This window comes from Pelodiscus sinensis, chromosome 10 (genome assembly GCF_052426305.1).
Source record: "Pelodiscus sinensis isolate ZL-2025 chromosome 10, ASM5242630v1, whole genome shotgun sequence".
Classification (NCBI taxonomy): Eukaryota; Metazoa; Chordata; order Testudines; family Trionychidae; genus Pelodiscus; species Pelodiscus sinensis.
This window is the reverse complement of record NC_143061.1, coordinates 25,451,059-25,477,553: the sequence shown is the minus strand read 5'-3', so window position 1 is coordinate 25,477,553 and position 26,495 is coordinate 25,451,059. Positions and strand designations below refer to the sequence as shown.

Sequence of the window (26,495 nt, the reverse complement as noted above, 5' to 3'; positions counted from 1 at the left end):
CAGTTACTTTACTATAAGTCTAAAGATGGACTATGACACAGATATTACAAAATGATTGAACATTATATAGTGCTCTCCTCAACAAAGTCCTGCATAGTTATTGATTTAGGATATTTAAAACACAATACAACAATAAGAGAAAAGAGCCCAAAGTGGCTTTGTGCATATAAGTGATGTTACCCTCTATTGGCTGAACCACCAAAAAGATACAGGATCTACTATTACTGTTAATTAGATGCCTGTCATTTTGCAGTGGAAGGACAGAGGTTCAGCCTCCATCCTCAAAGACAGTAAATATGAAAGAGGTTTACATACTGTAGTTGTGTCTGCAGTATATGGATTGGTTAAACTTGTAGAAATTCATTATTTGTTAATTGTGATTTCCATTAAAAATATGACATCAAGACTGTGTATCAGGGAGTTAAGTACTAAAATGGGCAGCCCTAACAGTGTAAATTATTAGCCCGATATACGAATTAATTATTCAGCCATGCATCTTCCAAAAGCATTGGGAGCCAAAATGTTCTGCCTTTCATTTAAACACTAGGGCTACGTCTACACTGTTCACAATTTCCGGAAAAGGGATGCAGACCAGGTAAGTCAGGATAGGGAAATCCGCGGGGGATTTAAATATCCCCCGCGGATTTAAATAAACATGTCCGCCGCTTTTTTTCCACCTTGGGGAAAAGCCGGAAAAAAAGTGTCTAGACTGGCCCGATCCTCCGGAATAAAGCCCTTTTCCGGAGGATCTCTTATTCCTACCTCTTATTCCATACCTTAGGGTATGTGTACACTACCCTCCTAGTTTGAACTAGGAGGGTAATGTAGGCATACTGCACTTGCAAATGAAGCCCGGGATTTGAATTTCCTGGGCTTCATTTGCATAAGCGGGGAGCCGCCATTTTTAAAACCCCGCTGGTTCGAACCCCGTGCAGCGCGGCTACACGGGGCTCGAACTAGGTAGTTCGAACTAGGATTCCTATTCCGTGGAACGAGGTGTACCGGTAGTTCGAACTAGCGGGGTAGTGTAGACATACCCTTATTTCTCATACAATGAGGGTTACAGGAGTCAGAGTAAGAAGTCCTCCAGTTTGACAGTATTTTGATACTATTTTGAAATAATTACCTGCTGTGAAGACGTGGACTAATAGCGCTAGTTTTTTTTGAAATAGTGTTGCAGTGTAGACCTACCCTAAGACACCCCTATTGATCTTTATTGGCTTGCCTATCCACCCTAATGGGACACTTGTGACATACTGTCTTACATGTAGCTGGCACTAATATTGTATGTACAAATTCAGAGGCTTGGTTGCAAACCCAAAAGGCACTAAAGCCTCTCTTCTTTTACTTAGGGCCCAGCAAACAAAAAGATAAACACATTTTTTAAAAATGAGTTATTTACCTCATCAACATGACCAACAGCTCCATAGATCTTTGCGGTTTGTCCAATTAAGGTTGGAAATCTCTCGCCAATCTCTTTCAGCATTGGAAGAAAACTGGTCAAGGCTACAGGATCATAGCCTGATATTTCTATCAGTATATTTAGGATTATATCATTATGGTTAGGGTCTCTTAAGTGACCAATTAGAAAAGGAATACACTCTTTTAGCATCTATAAAATAAAAAGGAAAAATGAATCACTAATGTATTTGTAATGGATCCAAGACAAGTACTGCATGGTACTGCAGTGGTAAAAGAACAATTCAATTTTGATACTGAACTATGCCAATCCTTTTTTGTAATCTTAAAGATTTTCCACTTGCGATCTTCGCATAGAGCTCTCACTGAGGTCAAGAGAAGTTCAAATCCACACAAGGAAGAAGTGCAGACTATTGCCTTAAATTCTATGTGCAAAAATGCAGCATTCCATAGTTAAGGAATGCTTAAGTGTTGAAAACTGAAACTTTTCCCCTTTGGTTTGTACTAGACTAATGTTATGTTTTAATGATTAAAATGATTTGTGAATGAATCTCCCCAGTGACACGGTAAATTAAGGATTAGTAGAAATGCTTGCTTTCCCCAGGAAAGATTGACTAAACCCTCAGGCTAATGACTGAAATAAGACCGGAATAAAGGACAAGAGCCTCATCTGATGCGAAACGATGTAACTCCATTGTCCTCAGTGTAGCTATAGCAATTTGTAGCAGCTGGAGATCTGGTCCTTAAAAATGCGAGTGAACCAGTAAGCAGTACACAGTATGGTCAGCTATAGCAGCATCAATACTTCAGTATGTGTGTGTTACTAAGTAACTACTAAATGTCCATTAATATATATCCAAGTGATTGTTGTCATAATTACGAAGTTTGTATGATCACATGATATTTTTGTAATATGTGTATGGGATGAGAAATAAATGGTGAATGTGATGGTGACTGTTCCATGAATTCTGTAGAGTTATTGCTTATAAGGAAAAACCAATAACCTGGGAATATAATGAAGATATGTTGACAGTATAAATTATTAGTAATAATAAATCATACTTAGCACCTATGTAATGTAACAAAGCTTCAAAGCACTGTAAGAACATGCAGCAGTTTTAAAATGGCCATGGTCACCCATACAGACTTGCATGAATTTGGATTGGGTAATAAGACCATGATCCTAAGTTCAATGAATTTATGGGAGCCTTTCCTTCATTTTCAGTGAACACTGCATCAAGTTTTTAAAGCATGTTTGTATATTTCTTGGTTTAGGCATCCTCTTTTCACAGTGGTTCATGTAATTTTTACTGGGAAGTGCATGTCACACAAAGCAATGTAGCACATTGCAATGACAGTATGATTCATGTAAAGAAGGTGTTTTGACCCACAAGCAATGGTAAAAAGGGGCTCATCTGACTGAGAAGTATCGTGCTCTCAAAAAGAATTACATTTCTGCTGTAACTATATTTATTACGTGGTTTCCTTTGCTATTGTGGGGGGTGGTATTAAACAGCTGTTGATTTTTATGGAAATTTATTACATGTATTCTCTGTGACATAGCCCGGACTGTCCCCAGTTCTAGTGTCTGTGACTTATAAGTGTCATGCTTGTGTAAGCTCATGTATCATTTTAAAAACACCACATATATTTTTCTAGTTACACTCTTGCTCACTCATATTCTGGCAATATTCACTTTAACTTGACTTTAAACATTCTTTTAAGTCTTATTAGTACAGTCTTATCTTTAAAAAGTAAATGTAATGATGAGAAACAATACATAGCTGGCAAAGGAATAACTAAAAGTGGTAAGACATTTTAAGCTAAAATGAGCTGAGTCAGGGTGGATAGTCTCCCTTTTTTGATCCTTCATCCCTGGCCAGGCAACAGTGACAGCTTTAAATACCCCCAATAAATCTTATCTGACAGCCTTAGGCAGCCTGCACAGATTAGCTGAGTCTATTAAACTTCCATAGACTTTAATTATTGTATCTAAAGAACATTTCTGAAAATCTGTCTCTTTGAAGGTTTTTTGCAACATATAGGCTGTGTCTACATTGGCACCCCTTTCCGGAAAAGGGATGCTAATGAGACCAGTCGGAATTGCAAATGCCGCGGGGGATTTAAATATCCCCCACGGCATTTGCATGAACATGGCTGCCGCTTTTTTCCGGCTCTGGGTTTTGCCGGAGAAAAGCGCCAGTCTAGACGGGATCTTGCGGAAAATAAGCCCTTTTCCGCAAGATCCCTTATTCCTACTTGAAAGTAGGAATAAGGGATCTTGCGGAAAAGGGCTTATTCCTTGAAAGAAGGAATAAGAGATCTTGTGGAAAAGGGCTTATTTTCCTCAAGATCCCGTCTAGACTGGCGCTTTTCTCCGGCAAAACCCCAAGCCGGAAAAAAGCGGCAGCCATGTTCATGCAAATGCCGCGCGGGATATTTAAATCCCCCACAGCATTTGCAATTCCGACTGGTCTCATTAGTATCCCTTTTCCGGAAAGGGGTGCCAATGTAGACACAGCCACTGTGTAGATAACAGCACACCTTGGCTGTGTCTAGACTGGCCAGATTTTCCGGAAAATCAGCCGCTTTTCCGGAAAAACTTGCCAGCTATCTATACTGACCGCTTGAATTTCCGCAAAAGCACTGACTTCCTACTGTAAGAAATCAGTGCTTCTTGAGGAAATACTATGCTGCTCCCGTTCGGGCAAAAGACCTTTTGCACAAAACTTTTGCGCAAAAGGGCCAGTGTAGACAGCTCGGATTTGTTTTCCTCAAAAAAGCCCTGATTGCAAAAATGGCGATCGGGGCTTTTTTGCGGAAAAGCGCGTCTAGATTGGCACGGACGCTTTTCCGCAAAAAGTGCTTTTGCGGAAAAGCGTCCATGCCAATCTAGACGCTATGTTCCGAAAATGCTTTTAATAGAAAACTTTTCCTTTAAAAGCATTTCCGGAAAATCATGCCAGTCTAGACACAGCCATCATGTAAACTCACTACATTACATTCTCTAACACAGTAAAAACATCAGATCTCTGACTACTTTCCTACCTGGAAATTTGACCATCTCTTTAGCAACAAGTAAATTTGTTTGACAAATTCAGTGTCCTTTTCTTTTTTTGGCATATTCAGTAACAGTAACTTCCTTGCATTTTTTTTCCTGGTACCTTGTTGAAACTATAATACATGAACTGATCGCAAATATTCAAAATTTGAGGTGTGCTGCTTAGTTGTAATTGGTTGAAAAGCTGAATGGTGAGAGTCGCAAACACCTCCGGCATACACATTTGAATTTAAAATTCAATTTCCACAAATATTCACCCTGGTCACTAAAGTGCACTTTACACAAGCATTTTTGTAAACAGACCTCTACATCTCAAACGTCTGCAGAGAGCAAAAGTGGAAGTGGTTGAACCAAATTAGTTTGCCAAATTAAACAAGCAGTTGCACAAAATGTTTGCAGTATTGTTTGAGTGTTAGACCTGTCCAGCATATACAGGCAGTCCCCGGGTTACGTACAAGATAGGGACTGTAGGTTTGTTCTTAAGTTGAATCTGTATGTAAGTCGGAACTGGCTCCAGATTCAGACACTGCTGAAACTGACCCCCAGTTCTGACTTACATACAGAATCAACTTAAGAACCCCAGGCGTCCCCAAGTCAGCTGCTGCTGAAACTGATCAGCAGCTGATTCCAGGAAGCCCGGGGCAGAGCAACTCTGCCTGGGGCTTCCTGTAGTCAGCGCTGGTCAGTTTCAGCAGAAGCTGACTTGGGGACACCTGGGGCAGAGCAGCTGGGGTGCTACTGGACCAACCCAGCAGCACCCCAGCTGCTCTGCCCCAGGCGTCCTGATTCAGCCGCTGCTGAAACTGACCAGCAGCGGCTGAATCAGGACCTGGGGCAGAGCAGCTGGGGTGCTGCCGGCTTGGTCCAGTAGTGCCCACGGGCGCTGCAGGACCAATCGGCAGCGCCCCAGCTGCTCTGCCCCAGAGTCCAAAACAAAAGCCTGGTCTGTTGGGGGGGGGGAGCACACTAGCTGTGCCCCCCCCCCCCCAGCAGACCAGGGACACGGGAAGCAGAGCCGCAGCGGCAGCGGGGTGCCACGCCTCTGAGGCTTTGCTCTGGCAAAGCCTCAGAGGCAGGGACCCCGCCGTGGCTGCGGCTTCAGTCTGGGTGCCTGTGGTCTGCTGGGGACGGTCCCCAGCAGACCACAGGCACCCTGACTGAAGCCGCAGCCGCCGGGGGGTCCCGCGCCTCTGAGGCTTTGCCAGAGCAAAGCCTCAGAGGCGCGGGGAACCGCCGCTGCTGCCGCTCCAGTCTGGGTGCCTGTGGTCTGCTGGGGACGGTCCCCAGCAGACCACAGGCTCCCGGACTGAAGCCGCAGCCGCGGGGGGGGGGGAGGTCCCGCGCCTCTGAGGCTTTGCCAGAGCAAAGCCTCAGAGGCGCGGGGAACCGCCGCTGCTGCCGCTCCAGTCTGGGTGCCTGTGGTCTGCTGGGGACGGTCCCCAGCAGACCACAGGCTCCCGGACTGAAGCCGCAGCCGCGGGGGGGTCCCGCGCCTCTGAGGCTTTGCCAGAGCAAAGCCTCAGAGGCGCGGGGAACAGCCGCTGCTGCCGCTTCAGTCAAGAAGCCCCGTTCGTAAGCTGCTCCGGTGCCCCTGGTCTGCTGGAGACCGTCTCCAGCAGACCAGGGGCACCGGTCGGGTTCCCGCGCTTCTGAGGCTTTGCCAAAGCAAAGCCTCAGAAGCGCGGGAACCGCTGCTGCTGCCCCTTGAGACCCGGTACCTGTGGTCTGCTGGGGACCGTCCCCAGCAGACCACAGGCACCCAGACTGGAGCGGCAGCAGCGGCGGTTCCCCGCGCCTCTGAGGCTTTGCTCTGGCAAAGCCTCAGAGGCGCGGGACCCCCCCGCGGCTGCGGCTTCAGGACTGTCCCCAGCAGACCACAGGTACCGGGTCTCAAGGGGCAGCAGCAGCGGTTCCCGTGCTTCTGAGGCTTTGCTCTGGCAAAGCCTCAGAAGCGCGGGAACCCGACCGGTGCCCCTGGTCTGCTGGAGACGGTCTCCAGCAGACCAGGGGCACCGGAGCAGCTTACAAACAGGGCTTTCTCGCCCCGACTTCCGGGGAGAGAAAGCTCCGTTCGTAAGTGCGGATCCGACATAAGTCGGATCCGCGTAAGTCGGGGACTGCCTGTACATTTCTAGTGGGGAGGAGGGGTCCCGAATAGATCTGGTAGGATCAGGATCACTTTTACATGGCTATATGCAAGGTGTCCCAAAAACTTTTTCTATTGAAATATGGGAGCTTGGTATGGAAAAGACTGAGAACCACCAACCTGATAAATGCAGCACATGGGACATTTTACTGGATTGAGAATGGGTACAGCACATGCACTATCAAAATGTTCTGAATATTAAACTCTTCAAAGGGTGAATAACCTCATTCCACTGTGCTGGAATTGTCTGGTATTATATATTTACCTCAGGTTGCTTTTTTCTTGCCACTATTTGAAATAGCCTTAGAAGATGGTGCTGTTCTGTTTGCTCCAGCTGAGGCATCAGTGCCACGAGCTCCGTCAAATGACTGTTAATTGGCTGTGGGTGTTTTTCATACACAGAGGGCAATACACGCAGCAACATTGAATTTCCTGTTAGAGTGAAAACAGAGTAATCCAGAGAAATGTGTTTCAAAGCTTTATTTGTCATGCTGGCCTCTCTCATACCAACTTCCCTATCACCGAGTACCTGTATACAGGTGCAGCACATTAACAACTTTTAATTTGAGAATCACTGGAATACAGAAAAACTAAACAAAGTACACAGAGGTAAAACATGTATCTTGAATCAAGGAACAAACAAACAAAAACAAACCCAAACAAACAAATTACTCAAGGAGGAATTTCCACTAGGTGAAGCAATATGGGGAAAATAGAAAACATTTCCTAATCATTATTTCCTCATCACTATTTTCAGCCTTGAGTGCAAGCACTTGTAAATGAAGGCTGTCTGATGAGATCTCAGACTTAGATGATATTTAACTGAGTTCTAAAAGACAGAGTAAGTGTGCTTTTAAATGAACCTGAAAGGGACAACAGAACGTGCAGTAACTATTTTTCTCTTTTGCTGTGATTAAAAGACTCAAATGAAACAACAAATATATTTAAACAGTATTTGGTTATTTAAAGAAATAAACAAGCATGAAGGTGAATTTGAACATAAGTGGTTGGGGCGTCATTTCCCGGGGTCAAAGGAAAGAGATAGGAGAATCAATCAGAGAGACACATGCAAAACACTCTCACACTTTTTCTTGTGTTTGAAGATGTGCCTGTACAATTTAATTTGAAACCAAGTCTCTCAGAAATATACATAACAAGCTGTACATGCCTGTCTTGGAATGTTTAAGTTGTATTTCCACGACATATGGAAAACATCTGCCTATCACTATGTAGTATGGATCCACTCTCTAAATCCTTTAAAGACTTTAAAGTACTTAAAGTCTCTGTGGATTTGGTTTCCAATAGGAACAGGAATATTGGCCTCCTGCTTTTTCTCCCATTTTAATTTGTGCTTTGGAAGATAAACAGGCCATGCATTGGATTCTAGAAAAAGTTTATATGTGTTAGTTGAAAATCCTGCAGTTAGTACAATTTTACCACACCAAGTTCAAAGAAGATACAATAAAGGCCTAATCAAAAACTGACTGTAAATTAAATTAAAGTGTAACTTTGAATAGCCTCAGTGTTATTTTTCATAGTGCCAGCTTGTAACAACCAACAGAGCCTATCACACCTACAGACAATACCACAGTGCAGCACGTCCAGCCATACCCCCATTCCACTCCTGACTCTAGAGAGTAGGTAGCCTTCATCTGTCAGAAATCCTTGGTTTCCCATATAGGGTAGTTTTAAGAGAGCAGAACAAAGGGGACTTGGCAGGATCTAGGCTATTACCCTATCATTATTCATCTGTGGTAACTGAAGATTTCTCAACCATGATCAGAAGTGATGTGTTTTATATCCATATATACTGGAAACGTGTAAATCCCTGCCCGGTATTTCCCCCTCTTATACAGGAGGGTCATACATCTTTTTCTTTCGCAACAAAGTTTGTTTCATGTAGGCTGTGCTATAAATATAATGTTTGTTAAGCAATTTGGAATTTTTCAGGATGGACAGCATAAGGGACAGTCATAAGGGAAAGATATTTGCTAATGAATTATCCCAAAGAAATTAGCAGGCAGGGGAAGTTATTTTCCTACCTCACAAGTTCAGTTTTAGGTCACATTTTATCCACATTCTTTGTCCAAAACTCCCACAGATATTATTGGGTGAAATCTTAAGAGAACCTAACTTATTTAGAACAAATTTCACTGTAAATTAATGAGAGTTGTGCTCCTAAATCACTTAGGCTTCTTTGAAAATTCTACCCAGTTAGGCTATGACTACACTACAGGCTTCTTTCAGAAGAAGCTTTTCCGGACAAGATCTTCCAAAAAAACTCCTTCTGAAAGAGTGCGTCCACACTGCCAAAGTGCATCGAAAAAGTGATCTACTTTATTGAAAGATAGCGAAAACACTGAATGGTCACTATCTCGCATTTAAATTGTGATTACTATGGATGGAGTAGCCACCAGGACACCTGTGCTTTTTCTTCTTTCCTCTTCTTGTGAAAGAACTCCCTCTTCCCCGTCCACAAACACCTTTTTCTGAAAGAGCTCTTTCGGAAAAAGGCCTCTGCCTCGTAGAAAGAGGATTACCGATGATAGAAAAACCCCATTGTTCTTTCAATTTTCTTTTGAAAGAACGCGATTGCAGTGTGGACATGAGTGAAGTTTTTTCAGAAAAACTGCCATTTTTCTGAAAAAACTCTGTTGTGTAGACATTTAGATGTGCGCATGCAGTGTAGGGGCCGCATATGGCCCCTTGGTTACAAAATCGGTTTATTTTGTCACAGTCACATAGCTAAATACCAGACAACAAAGGCTATACTGAAAGGTGACGGGTATCACTGGGGAAATGACCAATTTAGCTACCGCAGCATAGCTGATACAGCTATGTTGATCAGTTTCTCTGTGTAGATAAACCCTTGCATGTCAGTAAGTGGGGCTAGCAGAGGTCCAATTTATAATGATAGATAAAAGAACAACACATTACACTGACTTAAACTTCCCTAGATTTCCCCTTGAGTTTGAACTGAAATCTACATTTTAGTGACTAGTATAAAGGAGTGTAGATACTGTGTCTACTTTTGTGGCTAGGGTTGGCACTGTAAATGAGCCCCGGCCTACTTTCTCCCAGGGGAGTATCAGACAATCCCAACAGCAGGAACCAAAAGTCGGACACTAATAAAAAATAAGTGAGTGCCCTTCCATCAAGTCTCCTGGAAGGAGCTTGTTTAATAGCGGCCCTTACTTCAAGGCCCCTATTTACAAGCTCCTCAAGCAATGTCTCTGAATCAGGCTAGTCTTCTGGAGCCTGAGAGAACAATCACCACCCTTGGCAAGATGGATTACTTCTGCTCCTGTTTAAACAAGTCAGTACTAAGGCAGAGCAAGGAACCTCCTTCGTTGCACCTAGACTGTCCTTGTGAGTCTGGGGTGCCCCTGAGAGTGGTTGTACTTTCCCTAAACAAGTAGATTTAATCAAGTATATTTTCTTTTCTGGACTATTTAGTTCTTACAGAAATCCTGCATTCCTTCCATATGCAGTTTAATAAAAGTTGCAGCTCGCTGCTTAATTCTATGCATGTGTCTGTCCTCATTTTGCTACTGTGTCCACGTCAAGGCTCTGTGTCTCTCTGCTGATCTCTCATTATGAGTATGTGCAGTGCCTAATACAAGGCCCACAGAGTGCAGTTAGCACCTCTTGGGGCTACCATAAGTAAACTTTTACTTAACACACTGAGGCTTGCAGGTGTTGTGGGGAAGGCAGAAAGTTCCCTGGTCATCTGTCAATTGGCTCACGGACAGAAAGTTCCTTCTTGACCTCCCAGACAGGTTCCTTCTTGACCTCTCCACATGTCTCCTGCACTGAGCTAAACCCTGGGAGATAGGGAATTCTGGCCAATCAGCACCAATCACCCCCAACTGGTAAATGAGTGCCACAGTCTCCCTCCCCTTGCCACTGGGACTGTGCCCTTAACTGCTGGTCCCATCAATTTTCCCTGTTCACTGCTGCAGGTGGGTGGCATTCCAACATGTTTGAAAAGTGTAATGTAATGATGAAGAACACCCAGTGATTTTTTCTCCACCCTGCCTATAGGTCTAGGGCTACACATTGCCTTTGTTTTACAAGCTGAACTCCCAAGGATGGCAATGCACATTGTTATCAAAGACTCATTACAAAACAGGACCCTCTCCACATCTCTCTCACTTGCTGCTGAATCAAGTTTTTGTAAAGAGCAGCACTTCACTCAGTGCCTGGCCAAGAGTAAAACACCATTGTATAGCAGGGTCTTCCCAGTATATTCTCCTCGGTTAAGACGGATCTAATGTCTTGTGATCACTGATGTGTATCCAGAGGTTATCACAGGAGTATTAACAAATAGCCAAACACCAGCAGATAGTACTACTTAACTTCATACAGTACATAGACAGACATCACAGTCATTTGTTAGCCATATGAATATGACATTGGAAACAAAACTCATCCTTCCATTCCATAAAACATAAGTCCCTCACATAGTATACTTTCCATTAGCTTTCACTGTTAGCACATAGCTCCTCTTCTGAGGAGTTGTGGATGCTAAAGGGATAGACCATTTGGAAATGAGAAATGTTAGGGCCAGGACTAACATTCCATGCAACCAAGGCTATTAAGGGATTCGGGCTGAAGGTGAATTTGACAGTTTCATACCATATGCAGATATTTGTGTTGCTTTGTTAAAAAAAGACACCTTCAAGGTAAGATGAGGGTGTTAAAATACAATAAATTGGGAACTAAGCTAGGAGCAAGAAGTACTTTATCTTGCATCCTTCAATTGCTTTTTCTGCTACCCTTCTGTAACCTATGTGCATGAAAGCGACACTCATTTTGCATAACCATGAAATGTCAAATTGTTACAAGTTACACCCTTTTACTGCTTATTATCATTTATACCCAGTTTCTAAGTAACTTATACCCATCATTTCATTTACACCATCATGTTACCATTGAACTTGACCCAAAAGGAGGACACTGAAACAATAAAAGGTTCAAACACTTTTGCAAAGTGTAACTGAGTTCTCCATAGCTAGACAGACAAAGGTAACCTATCGACCAACAATTTCATATAACACCTAATGCTAAGCAACAGTACTGTCTAAGCACTGGATGAATAGCTTATCCAAGAGTAATCCATTTGGGGCTTTTTCAAGTTAATTGAAAAATGCTGGCATTGTATTTTAGCTTCAATAGTCAAATTATGCAGCTGCTAAGTGAAAGTTACTTCTGAAATAAAATACCTCTATCTAAAAGAATTCTAGCTGTTTTAGTTTTTCTTCCAATCCTTCCGTGAAGAGAGACAGATCTTAATATAAAATGAATTCATAAATAGGTTCACTGGAAACAACTTGTTTTATAAAAAGGGATGTAAAATAGCACAAGAGAGTAAAAAGATTATCCTGCTTTCATCCATCAGATTCACAGAGATTTAGTCCCCCTTGTTCTCTTTGTCAGTGCTGCCTCTTCATGTTACAAAAGTCTAGTCTCAAAGGAAAAGTCACAGTTGCAAGAGCAGCTTTCCCCATTCTTTCCCCTCCTCAAGTTAATCCACCCACATTGTAAACTTTTAAGGTTCAAGATTGTGCAACTTGCACGCCTCCCCCTACTCCCATCCAAAAAAAATAACAGTCAGAAGCACTCTTATTACAGCAGTGGCACTGGCGTTACTCATTCATTCACATTCAGGAACTCTCCAAGTATTTATTAAGGGCTTTCTGGGTCTGACTCTGATAGTCTCATCTCTTCTCAATTCTGAGAGATCTTAACTCCAGAAGACTCAGAGACTTTTAGGAAAAAGCCGCAGAATGCTGTCTCAAGAAATGCTTTCTTTGACAATTCTACTTTGTGCTCTCTGGTCTTCCTCCTCTGCTCTGAACAATGAGGACTATGATCTCATGTTCCTGAATTTCGAGAATGAAATAGAAAGCATGGTTCCTGCTACTGAAGAAAGTAAGTGGATTTAAACTAGTTTTGTGTTATTAAACACAAGATAGCAGTTTCTATAAAAAACAAAGAGAAGCTATTTAAATCATGCTCTTTGTTACTTAGCTCTTGCAACAATTATTGAAAACATACTATTTTTAAATAAAATGAAAGTTCTTTTGGAAAAGCAGATTAACACAGACAGATGATACATATATTTTAGCATGTTCCTGAAAAATCTCTCTATACCCCTTATTATCCAGTTCTTCCTTATGAAAGAAATGTTGGGAAGGAAGCTAGGATTCTTAGAAAAGTCAAATTACACATTGCCTTGCCTTCTGTTTTAATTCTGAGGGAAAGCACTGGCAGCTTAGAGAGCATAGGCAATAAATTAGGAGAGATTTTATTAAATAACTCCTTTGTTTGAAAACATGAAGAGAAATAGTAACATCTGTGTCTTGTTCTTCAGCTATTTCATGTAACTGTCAGCAAGAGCATACAAAATGGGACAAACTCTTCATCATGCTTGAGAACTCACAGATGAAAGAGAACATGTTGCTTCAGTCCATTGATGAAATCCTTAAGGTGGAACTGCAAACACTACGAACAGAAATGATCCAGTTTGTGGCTAACTTTGCCGGCACATGCACCACCACCATTGAGAAAGTCACCTCCCAAGTCTTGTCCCAGGTGGACCAAACACTGAGGAGGAACAGCAATCACATTCAGGAGTCCAAGACACTTCATGAATCTGAGCAAAGAAAGATTCTTGATGAGATTCTGCAGCTAAGTCACAATGTGTCTAACAGACTCACCCAGCTGGAAAGCGTTTGGCAGAGGGCAGCTAAAGTGGAGACAGGTTTTCAGCAGCCAGATAAATCCAGTTACATAGCTAGAGAGGACAAGTTCATTTTGAACTCTCTGTGGGAAGAACTACAGCAAACACGAGCTGAACTGAAAGGATCGCAAAAGTGGGCAGCTCAGCACTCGCTGCCAGCTGGTAAGTCTGTGCCAAGTAGCACATGTCAGAATTCTCTCTTTTAATACCCTGTCCAGAACAGCAATGTCCAAACCTCAGACAAGCATTCTTAGGTCATGGATGTGTATGCTCTCTATAAAGAGCTGGCCTGCTTTTCAAATGTGAGGACCAAAGAAAAATCCAATAAATTATTATTAGAGTAAATCAACCCCAATGGTTATGCTGAGGCTAAGAGAGGCTTCCAGACTAAGGCTGTGATCAATAAACAGTAGACATAGTCTGTTTAAAATAACAAGGAAATCTTGACATTTTCTTGCTCTTCATCTTCCCAGGTCCAGATTGCCACCTTAGTTCACATAAACCTTTCATTTTCTCCATATCTGCAAGGCTTTACCTTTTCTAACCCAACTGCTACATCCATCTCACCAAATTCTAGCTGGGCACTAGGAGCATCAACTCACAATGTCAACAGGCAACAGCTAATCAAATGTCATGCTTCTGGGCAAATACAACTCACCCTCGGCAGGTCAGGAAGAAACAGCTTTCCCTGTGCATATTGTATATAGGGGTTTGTTTTCTTTTTCAGTATGAGACACTGATGAAATCTAAGGTCTGGATACTAGGCTAGATGGGTCCAGCAGCTTGAGTTAGTATTTCAAATCCTGTGTTGTATATTTTCTATACACTGTTGTGTGGTACCTGACTGAAGTAATTGTAGAAACTAAAGAGGTATAAGAAATATTACTCCCACCACATTACACATTTTTCAGATATAAAGCTCAAATCTATTGAATGTCTATAACTCCAACTGTCATAAATATTACCAATATAACGATTTTATGGACCAAAATTTCTAGCAAGGACAAAAATGCATGCACATTGGAATCATAAAACCCCATATTTGTGTATACATGTGGGAAGTGAGGAATGCAGTTACACAGTTTGTGCTGGAGACCATGCAGTGATGCTGCAAATGTGAGTTCTTACAAAAGTAAGCTGCATGTGTAGGCATATATCATACAGCTTTGAAAATGTAGCCATAAATGCAAACAATAATTCACATTTGTACCCATTAAAATAATATTAAGGCATTTTATAACCTTGAACAAGATGTATCCTATAACAATAAACCACAAATTCAGTTTTAATTTAGAATAGCTTTGTAACCAGAAGCAGTGGGTGAAAATAGTATAAAGTGTCATACTAGCATGGGGAAGAGAGGAGGGTGATAGAGGCAATGATTACACAGCAATATTCCTTTAGCTTGTGCAAAATGTTGTCTTTTCCAAAACTAGTATGATAGTAAGATCGTTATTCAAGTCTCTCCCTCAATATGCCAAACTCATACTATGAAAGAAAAGTGAAGCCGCTTATTCAGTTTTCATTTTTGCATATTTGTATGAACCAGAGGGCAAGATAACTTAGTAGTAGTGTTCTGACATGTTTAACCATTGCATTTCTATCTCATATCCACTGTGTGTGAATCCAGAGTAATGCTGTTGATTCATTAGACTTACTCCTGAATTACAGCTATGTAAATGTGGCAGAATCTCTCTACATATTTTTACAGAAAATATCTTATTCTATCTATCTGTTATAATATATTAGTAATATATATATTTAAATACTTCATATGACTCTCTGGAGATCTTTTCCGAGAGATTTTCCAGCAACTGGTTTTGATTTCTCACATCTTGAATTACTGCCAGACGTACTTCTTAAGGGATTTTCTAAACACACTTTTGTTGTTCTTCGATGAAGCTGGTTTTAATTTTGTTTAGTCCTCAATAATAAAGCCAGAAACTCTGCTAATTAAAAAGCTGTTTCAAGATAGTATTCCTAACATTTTTAAGTAGTGTCTATCTACAGCTGCTCCCCACCATATACCCACCCCTCAAAAAAGCCAATGAAAAAAATATTTATTGTGCTGAAAGTTCAAAGCAACCAGCATATGAAATAATGCAGCAGTCTAATCCTGGAAGGCAGAAAGAGTCTTCATTCATTAAAACAAAGATTTTAGAGCATATTTTAGACATTTTAGCTTCTATAGCTTGCTTCAACAGGAAATGTCAGCTTAATTGTAGCAGAACCTCTTCTAAGTCAACTAGAATATTAATGTATCATATATTAACTAGACAACAGTATTGAGACTGTTAAATATGCCTGTGGATTTATCATTAGTTACTTTTCTTTCTTGAATGGATTTCTGTTATTGGCCATCATTAATCTAATTTTTGTTATCAAGACACCCATCATCACTGATTGAATATGGGAGCAGAGCTTTTTAAAAAATTAGTCTTTTTAGTTCATTTATATTAACTGTCGGGAGGGGAGCAATTTAGGGCAGTTGAAAGTTAATGAGTAATAGCACTAAAGCCACGTTTGGAGTAGGCAAGCAGTTTTGTAAGTTCCTCTGCATGGCTCTGTCAATCGCCTGCCTTCCAACACCCATTGTTCTGGTCCATGCCTGGAGAGACCACCACCTGTGACAAATCAAGTGAAGAAATTATGGTGGGGATAGATATGCACAGGGAAGTAGGATGAAAACACTGAGCTCATTTTCACATGGGAACTAATCAGGATTTTAATCTATTCTAGTTGAAAAGTTGTTCTGTAATGTATTGTGTGCCAGATTCTGTTCAGTTACGCCAGTGTAATTAACTAGAATAACTGGCATGGTGTCAGTGGAGTTGCTCTGGATATACACTGATATAACCATGTTCAGAGTCTGGCACAGTGGGCCTCTTTGATTCCATTCCTTTCTATATGCAAAAATATTAAGAAATGAACGACAGCATTTCCTTTACTTAGAATTGTGTTTATCTGAGTCATAATGTCTTCATGCTATGTCATGTGTTCAGAACACCAGGGAAATTTTTCAAAAGCAGCTAAATGATATAACAGGGTTGGTCAAAGGTGACTTTGGCACTTATAAGCTTAAGTCTCTTCAAAATCAATGGAGCATAGGCTAGTCTGTCACTTAGGCACTTTCCAAAGTTGTAGCCATTATCTAATATGGTAATACACTGTATTGTTCTTTGTAATCCATATAGTATGTGATCATAGCTATCCAATGTTTGTGTTTCACAAGTTATAGAAGAAATTTCCAGCTACTCTAAGAGGAGCGTATAGAGGCATTGAGTTTCTCTCATGACAACAGCATTGCTCTTTCCATGAAACGTATTCTTAGGGAGAAAATAACACTGAGACTTAAAAAAAAAAAAGACACACATGAAACAAAATGTGTCATTGTGCAGAGATGCTGTAATTTTTTTATAGCCACTTCTTTGGGATGACCTGTCTGATTCAAGCCACTTCTTTGGGATGACCTGTCTGATTCAAGCAATGTGATTATCTCAATCCCATGGCAATAAAAGATTCAATTCATTCAGTTGATCACACATTCCTACAATATATTGCATGGTTTGGGATTTTCAAAGAAGCCCAATCCCTTTGAAAAGCCCAGACTAACGCAGTAAGTTTATGTCAAGAATTCAAACTATGAAGTACAAATACTTCACCTTTTACAGAAATTAGATGGGGTAGAATAACATTTCTAATTCTGTTTTTCCCCCCCTCAGGATGTGAAACTGCGATTTTATTCCCAATGCGTTCCAAAAAGATCTTTGGGAGTGTTCACCCAACTGTTGAAATGATGCTTCAATCCTTTACTGCCTGCATTTGGGTCAAAGTGACTGAGGTGCTGGACAAAACGATTATATTCTCCTATGGAACAAAGAGAAATCCATATGAAATTCAATTCTATCTCAGCCGTGAGTCTGCAGTACTTGCTGTGGGTAGTTACCAGAACCAGTTAATTGCTCCAAACACAACTTCTCCTGGACAATGGGAACACTATTGTGGCACTTGGAGCTCAGACAACGGGACCATATCATTGTGGGCAAATGGGGAGCTTGTCGCTACTGCCTCAGAAATAGCAGGGGCTCATACCATTCCTGATGGAGGAATTTTGCAGCTGGGCCAAGAAAAGAATGGTTGCTGTGTCGGGGGTGGTTTTGATGAAACTTTAGCCTTTTCAGGAAAATTGACTGGTTTTAATCTCTGGGATAGAGTTCTCAGCAGTGAGGAGATAACAGCACGGCCTAGAGCAGAAGATTCATGTAATATCAGGGGCAATGTTGTTGGGTGGGGAGTGACAGAGATTCTGACACATGGAGGAGCTCAATATATTTCTTAAATACTGAGAAACTAGATCCTGAACTGAAGAATGAATTTTCATTAACAACAATATACCAATAGGTACAAACAAGAGGGTCTAAATTCTTAAACTTCAAGAAAAAATTGTATTACAAGTACACAAGAGGTATTCAGGTATTGGATTTGATCTCTGTCTGCTGTCTTGGCCAAATTATATTGGAAAAGATGTCTTTAAATACAGATAAACTGCTAACACTCTAACTTAGCGTTTTCAGATTCATGGCCATGGGGCTATTTGCACACAGTTGAGAGCAAAATGTTGTGCTTACATTCATGGCTAAGCTAAAAATATGCAAACAATGGCTGGAACTGCTTTTATAGAACTTACATAAGACTGTTGCATTTGCTCTGTGATTCCCAGTTTGTTTTCATATTGTTAATGTCACTCTTATAAATGAAACATCTGTGATTTATAAAGTAATATTTGTTGTTGTTTATTACTCTTTGTTACTGGTATGTACACTATCATGAAGTTACTGTCTTCTTTGAAACATTATTTATGCTAAGGATTATTCTAATGTATAACTAGACATAGTATTCCCCATAATAGCCCAGTGTTACCTTTTGTGAAGATACAGCTGTATTATATTGTAAATGGATTTTGTAATAATTTTATTGAAATTATTTTTGTAAAGTTGTCTTGTAAATAAAATACTTTATCAAACTGACTCTGCCCACAATTTGTCCAGAAGATGAATGTTGACAGTAATACATTACATGCTGTTTTTTCACATCAAGTGTTAAGGAGGGGCAAAGCAGGCAGGGAACTAACTGGCTGAGGCCTCCACAGGCCAAATCTTGTGTCTTGGGAAGTTGGATTCAGTCCCAATCTTTGTCAGCCCTGCAGTAGAGACTTATGTTCTAAGCTCCAGAGGTTCCCCGGTTCAATTCTGCCTACAGACAGCTATCTTACAGTATCACAGAAACAATAAGGAATTCAGACAAGGTAATTTTCTCTCTACCTTGAAGTTTTCTGCCTCCAAGTACACACTCTCTCTCTCTCACACACACACACACAGTGGCATCTAGTGCAGGCGTTCTCAACCTTTTTCTTTTGAATGCCCCACTCCCAAATGCCAAAAAAATTCCATAGTCGGGGAGGGGTGTCTCTGGGATTCAGCCTTGGGGAAGGAGGGGCTTCTGCCCTACAGAGTGGTTTTGCAAGCCGTATGGGATGAGGAGCTCAATGGTTTTACCCCCCAGGGCAGGGGACTTAGTGTTTCTGCCCCTGGAAGCATTGGGGCAGCTCCGTGCTTTGGCTTGGGACTTCAGCCCTGCAGGGTGTCTTATGCTGTGGCTTGGGGATTTTGCTTGATAGAGTGCTGGGGCCCAGAGCTCTGGATGGCTCAGCTTGGTGGAACTCCTAAAATGGCTCTCAGTGCACCGTGGACTCCTGCTGATGTTGCCAACATGGCTTATCCTACCTACAGTCTAATTGCTCTGAGACAAACAGATATACCAAGAACAATGTAGCTGCATTAAAAATGTTCAGTCATACAAACTTCAGACATTGATTCAGTGAAATTTACAAACAATCTTTGCAGTGGAGAAAATTATGAGATTCCAAGATCAAATAGCATCCCAAATAATCTGCTCTGGACCAGAGGATGCACCTTCACATTTCAGGGAACTCAGACATTCCAAACCAACAACTTTGTCAAGTCCATCTCTATATACTTTGTTCCATAAAATATAGACAAACACATACATTAATGTTGCAGAACAATTACAACTTCAAAAAATAATTTTCAAGACTATCTCTACCCCACTTCCCTGTTCCTGTACCTAACAAACATGCTATGGTTCTGGGATAGCCTTTCATCTGCTACCACACCCGGTCTAATTTGGAAATGTTCCGTAGCTGAAGATGAATACCGTATGCTCATTTTCAGGCCTTTGATTCCCCTCCCCCCCCTCCTCCTTCAACTGGACACCCATCTGCCTACCAGCTGCTGCTCTTTTCTTCTTATTCCCCTGAGTAAAATGGAACCTTCCTCACTACCCCAGCCACCTCTTCTGGGGGTCAGAAATCTCTCTGCCAAGCCGGAAGTAGAGTGCCTCACATTCCCTGCATACCCAGTGCAGCCCCATCTCATTCACTTTGCAATCTGTGCACTGAAGGAGGTGGACTCCTGTAGAAAATATAGCATGTGGGCACATAGCTCATTGTGTTGTATTGCAATTCATCACTCAGGAGGCAGATTTAAGGCTGTGTGGGTGACTTTGTTGTTTCCCAGCTTTTGGTGCTTCCCTAACTTTAACATTCTTTAATGTCTTCTTCCTCTGGAATATATAATACGATGCCTGCTAGTAAACACCAATATCCCACACTGAAAATACTCCCTGGATGTTGCAAGCTTTTGCAGACCCAGTATAATTCTACCATGTGCATGTGGGAGTATGGGATTTAGGAAGCCTGCTGTGTCCTGTCAGGGCTTCCTTCGCACTAGCATGCAAGAAGCTCTTGGGAGTGGGAGGGACAAAGTCAGGGCCCACAGAACTGTAACAACATGGATCGACTGACCACATTCCTCCATAGAAACCATCAATAATGGGGTTCTGAGACTGCAGTAGTGAATGTGAGGCAGCAATGCTGCTATTCCTTGGAAGTGGGAAGGGTTCTGTCTCTCCTATTGCCATCATGGAACTCCTCAACGCACAGTGCCTTTATCAGTGTGGGGTGCAGGTTGTGCACATCCATGTATTGAAAACTGAGTTAGTCTGTTAGGGTTCGTCTACACTGCACGCTTATTTCAAAATAAGCTACTGTGGAAGAATTATTCCAAAATAACTTATTTTGAAATAGCACGACTACACTGCAGGGAAGCCTCAAAATTAGTCCAAGGTAGGCTTCCCTAATGTAGATGTGCTATCTCGATTGAGAGCCCCAAGAGGAACTGGGAAAGAATAACTTAGAATAGCCATGGTGAGGGGCTATTTCGAAATAGCAGCAGTGGAGCATCTATACACACCTTATTTCAAAATAGCTATTTCAGAAGAGGAGCTATTCCTCGTGGAATGAGGTTTACAGAAATCAGAATAAGCTGCCTGTTATTTCGATATTATTTCAAAATAACGGAATTGCTGTATAGATGCTCGCATAGTTATTTCAGAATAATTATTCCGAAATAACAGTGCAGTGTAGACACACCCTTAACGTCACCTCTAAACATAATGTACTTGTTAAATATTCTTCCTAAACAGCTTTTCATGGCTAATAAAAGATAGACACTCCCTGAGTTACAACCACCTCCACTTACGACCATCTGCACTTACAACCAAAGCAGTCGTAAATGCAGATCTGAGTTACGAACGGCGATCTGCACTTATGAGCAGCGCAGTCGCCATGTAACTCTATGGGATCCGAGTTACGAACACTTCGAGTTCGTAACTTGGGGAGTCGCTGTAAATAAATCATGCAGCTCAACATTTTTCCTATTATAGCTCCTATGTCCGTAAATCCATTAACTTCCAAACTCTCATAGACATTGATCCAAATTCTGTTTCACTCGTGCAACTGCATTGATAGTTCTGGATTTGCCCCAGTCTACATGAGAATAGAGTAAAGAACCTTTGTGCCGATTTATCTTTACAAATTCCTATTTATTAGCCCCTCCCACTCCAATAAATTGTCTTTGTTTTAAATCATGGTTCTTAGTAGCATTTTGAAGGCCAGACCTTTCCTGATTGGAATACTATTTATGAAAACACACTTATCTAGGAAAAGTGTGCCAAACACAAGAATTCAGAGTTCCCTTTTTTAAGTTGGAATTTTAATCTCTGAGGTTCATAGCAGCATCTGCTGGTGGAATACTATAAATGCAAAACTAGAGCAGACATCAGCACAGTGAGTCATTAAATCAATTGTTTCACTTTGGTTCTTTACTATTAACAACATTATTTTCGTAAATGTTAGCATACAAGCTAAAATCTTAATATATGCTAATGAAATTAGTCTTGACTTTACTGATCCAACTTAAACAATGAATAGTCTAGCAGCACCTTAAAGACTAACAAAACACGTAGATGATAACATGAGCTCCAAACAGACATTTCTTTTGTCAGTAATATTCTTCACCTTGTTTTTTATTTTCTCAGTAATGTTATATGGCTTAAAGATATTCACCCAAACTGTCCCATTAAAATAAAATAAATGGATCCAAAATATTTTTACTATATACAGAACTAGAAGACTGACCTGGCATTGACTGGGGCCAGGCTTCTCCCTAGGTTTAGCCTGAGGTAGGCGGGGGCCATGAAAGCCCATGAGGATGTTGTTCTAAAGATGATAGGTATTAACCCAAAAACATACATCTACTATATATGGGTATGTCTACACTACCCCCCTAGTTCGAACTAGGGGGGTAATGTATGCATACCGAACTTGCTAATGAAGCCCGGGATTTGAATTTCCCGGGCTTCATTAGCATAAAGCCGGCACCGCAATTTTTAAAAGCCGGCTAGTGCGACCCCTGTGCCGCACGGCTACACGCGGCACAGACTAGATAGTTCGGATTAGGCTTCTAATCCGAACTATCTGTACGCCTCGTGGAACTGTACGCCTCGTGGCCTTGATATATACACTGTTGTCTCATATTACTATTGATTATATGCAGTTCATTTGCACATGAATGGCTTAGGCACTGTCTCTACCTGTACACAGGATGACATAAACCCTGTCCCAAAGATCTTACAGTCCACCGTAAAACTTCCTAATCAACAAGGCTTATCAAATACTATAAGCTTTATATACTTTACTTGAAATCTTTGTCCTTATATAATCTACTATTAGCACCTGATCCTGATGAATCAATGTATGGGAAAGGGGCGGGGGAGGGAGAAGGGAGGAGTCTTGCAGGGCTGAACCCTAGTGTCATAGCAGAATGATCAAAATATTCCTACCTTGAAGGACACTTTTCACAATTGCGTCTGTGTGATCAGCCAGCAGATCTGCTTTGGTAATTGCAGCCAGGGATAGGTAACTTGACATGTTTCTACACAGTTCCTTGTTACCCCTCTGGAGAAATTTCACTGCCACTGGAACAGCTAAAGCCATTATTGGAGGTCGATTGTAATTCTGTGAAAAAAGGAGAGGACAATGACAATAAACAGCTAACAAATTATTATAATGAAGTTTAATGCTGCCAGAGTTGAAAACCTGGAATCAGATGATCAAGAAAACAAATGTATATAACACAGAGAACAATTGCTTTTGGGTAGCACCACTAATGTCAGACTTTAAAGAAGACAGGAAATGTCAAACTACTACAGCTCTAGGTGCTAATGTACCTATTTCCTACTTCAGCTGGAGTGTCAAATATACCCTGTAACTAGTAGTAAGAATAAAACTAGAATATTAACAACTGTAATACATAGCTTTTTATCTATTCTGGAATGAGTAACTCCATCTTGCAGCAGAAGAAATTGATGGAAGTTACTGTACAATATGCTACAGATAGGTGAATTTAGCTCACTGTATCGAAAGTGATAGACACTGGCATATTGCCTCAGTTCTTTCATTGTATACTGTAGTCTTCTCTATACTGGGAATTAGCCCCAGTTTCATCAGTCAGTAGCCATTAGTCAATGTGGTAGTACTTGCGCAAACAAGGAAAACTGCAATTTGTGGGGATGCAAATTACCCTGATTTCAAACAAGGGTAAGACTTCAATAGTACAAACTGTGATTTTTCTTATTTCTACTAGGGGTTTGTTCTGGTACAACTGTTCTGGGTGATGGACACCAACTGCTAAATTCAAGGCTAATCCTCTGTATAGATAAGGATGGCATGAAGTAACAAATCCTAAATTCTTCAAAATATAAGCATCCATTGCTATAATATCCAGTAGTGAATAGGGATGTAAGCAACTACTTGACTAGCCGATAAGCATAAGCCTATTGACTAGTTGATTAATGATTCAACTAGTCGCTTCCCTCCCTCCCCATCAGAGAGAGGCAGCAAGGGGGGGAGAGCAGGAGCCGGTGTTGGGAGGAGCCGGCTTAAAAGATGGTTCCCCCCAGCACCGTCTCCGCAGGGGGCAGAGGAGGTAGAGACACAGTGGGAAATGGTGCAAGCGGGGACTGAAGCAGTCTCTGCTTGTGCTGGTTCTGCTGTGATTCTGCTTTTGAAATGTACAAGGCCCTGCTGTTCCCATGCTCCCTGCAGTGCCTGAGCCTTTGAACTGTACCGGCAGATCCCACCCCGATGCTCCCTCCTGTATCTTCCCCTTCCCATGGCGGGGGGGGGGGGCGCGGTTGGCACACTCCACAAGCTGCTCTACCTCCTCCCCTCCCCAATTAGTCGATAATGGTACCTCCACCTTTGAACTGTAGCAAGAGCGCTGCCCGGCTTTGTGCATTTCAAAGGCTCAGGCCCTGCGCTTCCTGTGGGGCTTCTGCTTTTGAAATGTACAAGAGCCCGGTAGGGCTCTTCCTACACTTCAAAGGTGGAGGTGCCCTTATTGACGAATCAAATAGTTGATGGAAATCACATTGACTATTCGATTAGTTAATTAATCTAAATTTAACATTCCCAGTTGTGAAACAATGTACATATTTGAAATCGGGGTCCAGTTCTGCCCTCATTTATACTAATATGAACCCAGAGCATGGGCAATAGGTGCAGCTGGGCTGGGGGAGGCAGGCCAGCTGAGGCCTCACCTCCGCCACGGGGAGGATAGGAGGAGGGCAGCTCGTGGAGTGTGCCCCCCACCATGGGGAGGTGAAGATACAGGTGGTAGCACCGGGGAGGGAGGGATCCACGCAGCTGCAGCCTGCCTGGCCCTCAGAGCACTGAGGAGGGAGGAGGCTGCACAGCTGCACCTTCTGGGCCCCTGGAGCACCCGGGAAGGTGCTATGCGACTGCAGCCTGCCCAGCCCCTGAAGGACTGGGGAGGGAGGAGGACACATGGCTGCAAATTGGGCCCAATGAATCATAGTCCCTAGTGCGCCCCCCCAGAGCACCGTGGAGGGAGGGAACTTTCCCAGCCCCCCAAGCATGGGGAAGGCAGGCACTAGAGGCAGCAATACTCCTCCCCCTAGAATACCTACAGCAAGCATTCTGGGGGTAGGGCGGGGCCATACCTGGCAGTTTGGGAAAGCAAAGCTTTCCCCTGCCTAGGCTATCAGACATCCATGGCCCAGAACTGGAGCCGATTTATACATGCAATCTGGATCTCATGTTTTGGAAGCACTTAGAGCAAAGCAGTGTTTTTGAGAGGACTCAGATTGTATTTTAAAAAATGAGCTAGAAAAAACACAAATGAGCTAGAAAAAACTTTTGGCATTGCAGGACATTCATCAATATCAATGTCGTGGTTAATATTGTCACTAATCAAAGAATAACAGAATTAGAGACAAGATTTATTAGTTCCTCTCCTCCATCTCTCTACCAATGCAAGATACTTAGTTAATGTACAATACACTGTTTTTTCCAAGCAATGGTGCTTCCATCTGTTCCATTAGCTACATACCTGTCAACCTGGCAAACCAGAATCCTAGGCTGCATTCTGTGCCCAAACCCCCAAATCAGAGATATATTAAAATTATATTTACAGGAGACCAAAAATGCTGTGGGATTTATCTCTTTTGTAGAAATGACTCTTTCTGCAACCCCAGTTTCATGAGTCTTTATTTTTTAGGTAATTTTCAACAAAAAAATTAAAAGGCACCAATCTATGGGGAGAGTAGGTAATTTTGGGATTGGAAAGAAATCCCTTGAAATGAAAGACACTTGACAGGTAGACTTGAGAGACTGTTCCACAGATTTAAATCCACAGTGTATCATCTGGAATTATTTTCTCATAATTCCATACAATTTCATTGTACCCTCCCCCAGTACTCTCTCTAATAACTCCTATCCTTTATGTTAAAAATCATCTACAAATATTTCAAGTGTGCTATTTCTCCCCTTAAGGCCAAACTCTGCCTTCCAAAAAATGTGCACTTCTTCAAATTAATTCACTGTGGTTTGCCCATGTACCTAGAATTTGATCCTAACAAGAGATAAAGCGATCTTTAAATATTTGTAGATGTTTGAAAACCCCAAGGACAGCCTACGGTAAATGTTTAGTTGAGCTATACACATCGACTGTCAAATTATGTTTTTGCTTGGAATACACATACATAAACTCTAACTAAGCTCAATCAGACTTATGTCCAAGTAACTGAGGACTGAATTGAGTTATTTTTTACTTTTCTCTTGATTATTCCTCTATCCTCTAATTGTTGCAGCTTTTCTTTAAGCTCACTTCACATTTGTGAATCTTTCTGATACTGCAGTGTATGTTGTCTTTGGAATTATTATTAATTATGGGTTGTTAATTTGCTAGCATCTAAGAATCACAACATGTGACCAGAGCCCCACTGTGCTTAACTCCTATACAAGCAAAGTAACACAACAAAAAGAAATATACTCCAAAGACATTAGAATACGACTCAGTCTGGAACATCTTTGAGTGAAAAATTATACATGTAAAGAGATAAAAAATATTGTGAGTCTACCTCGATTATTCCATTAGGCCCATTTCTACTGCCAGTGAAGTCAACTGGACCTTTGCTGATCATGCCAATGGGAACAAGATTGGGCCCAATGAATCATATTCCCTAGGGTGTTATGACTGCCTCGTGTTGCTCAAGTGCTGCAAAACTGTCTTCAACCAGGCTGGCCACATGAGGATTCCCTGTGCTAGGCAACATGAAGGGCCAGCTGAGTGTGTCTATTGAGAAAGGTACTTAAAACTAATGGAGTTTTTATACAACAGCAT

General features: G+C 41.7%; 2 protein-coding genes across 10 annotated transcripts in view; one reads left to right on the top strand and one right to left on the bottom strand.

Annotated features, from left to right (window-relative positions):
* VEPH1 (ventricular zone expressed PH domain containing 1) overlaps positions 1-26,495 on the bottom strand; it is a 209,302-nt gene that overhangs the window by 130,043 nt on the left and 52,764 nt on the right. For all 9 annotated transcript variants that reach the window (XR_012906257.2, XM_025184857.3, XM_075937780.2 and 6 more), the window contains 3 exons: positions 22,633-22,807; positions 6,892-7,058; positions 1,403-1,612 (listed from right to left, as the gene is read on the bottom strand). Coding sequence is in view for 8 of the 9 variants with exons in the window: in XM_025184857.3 (XP_025040642.3) it covers positions 1,403-1,612; positions 6,892-7,058; positions 22,633-22,807 (552 nt within the window). In the remaining variant the exon portion in view is untranslated. The remainder of the gene's footprint in view (positions 1-1,402; positions 1,613-6,891; positions 7,059-22,632; positions 22,808-26,495) is intronic.
* Positions 12,248-18,398, top strand: PTX3 (pentraxin 3). The gene is made up of 3 exons (XM_006123464.5): positions 12,248-12,560; positions 13,003-13,533; positions 17,094-18,398. Exons 1-3 carry the CDS (start codon positions 12,416-12,418, stop codon positions 17,708-17,710), a joined length of 1,293 nt encoding a protein of 430 aa, XP_006123526.2. The 5' UTR covers positions 12,248-12,415; the 3' UTR covers positions 17,711-18,398.

Coding starts and splice junctions, on each gene's coding strand:
- PTX3 (XM_006123464.5), top strand. CDS start 12,416: ATGCTGTCTCAAGAAATGCTTTCTTTGACAATTCTACTTTGTGCTCTC. Junction 12,561..13,002: donor GGTTCCTGCTACTGAAGAAA/GTAAGTGGATTT, acceptor CTTGTTCTTCAG/CTATTTCATGTAACTGTCAG. Junction 13,534..17,093: donor TCAGCACTCGCTGCCAGCTG/GTAAGTCTGTGC, acceptor TCCCCCCCTCAG/GATGTGAAACTGCGATTTTA.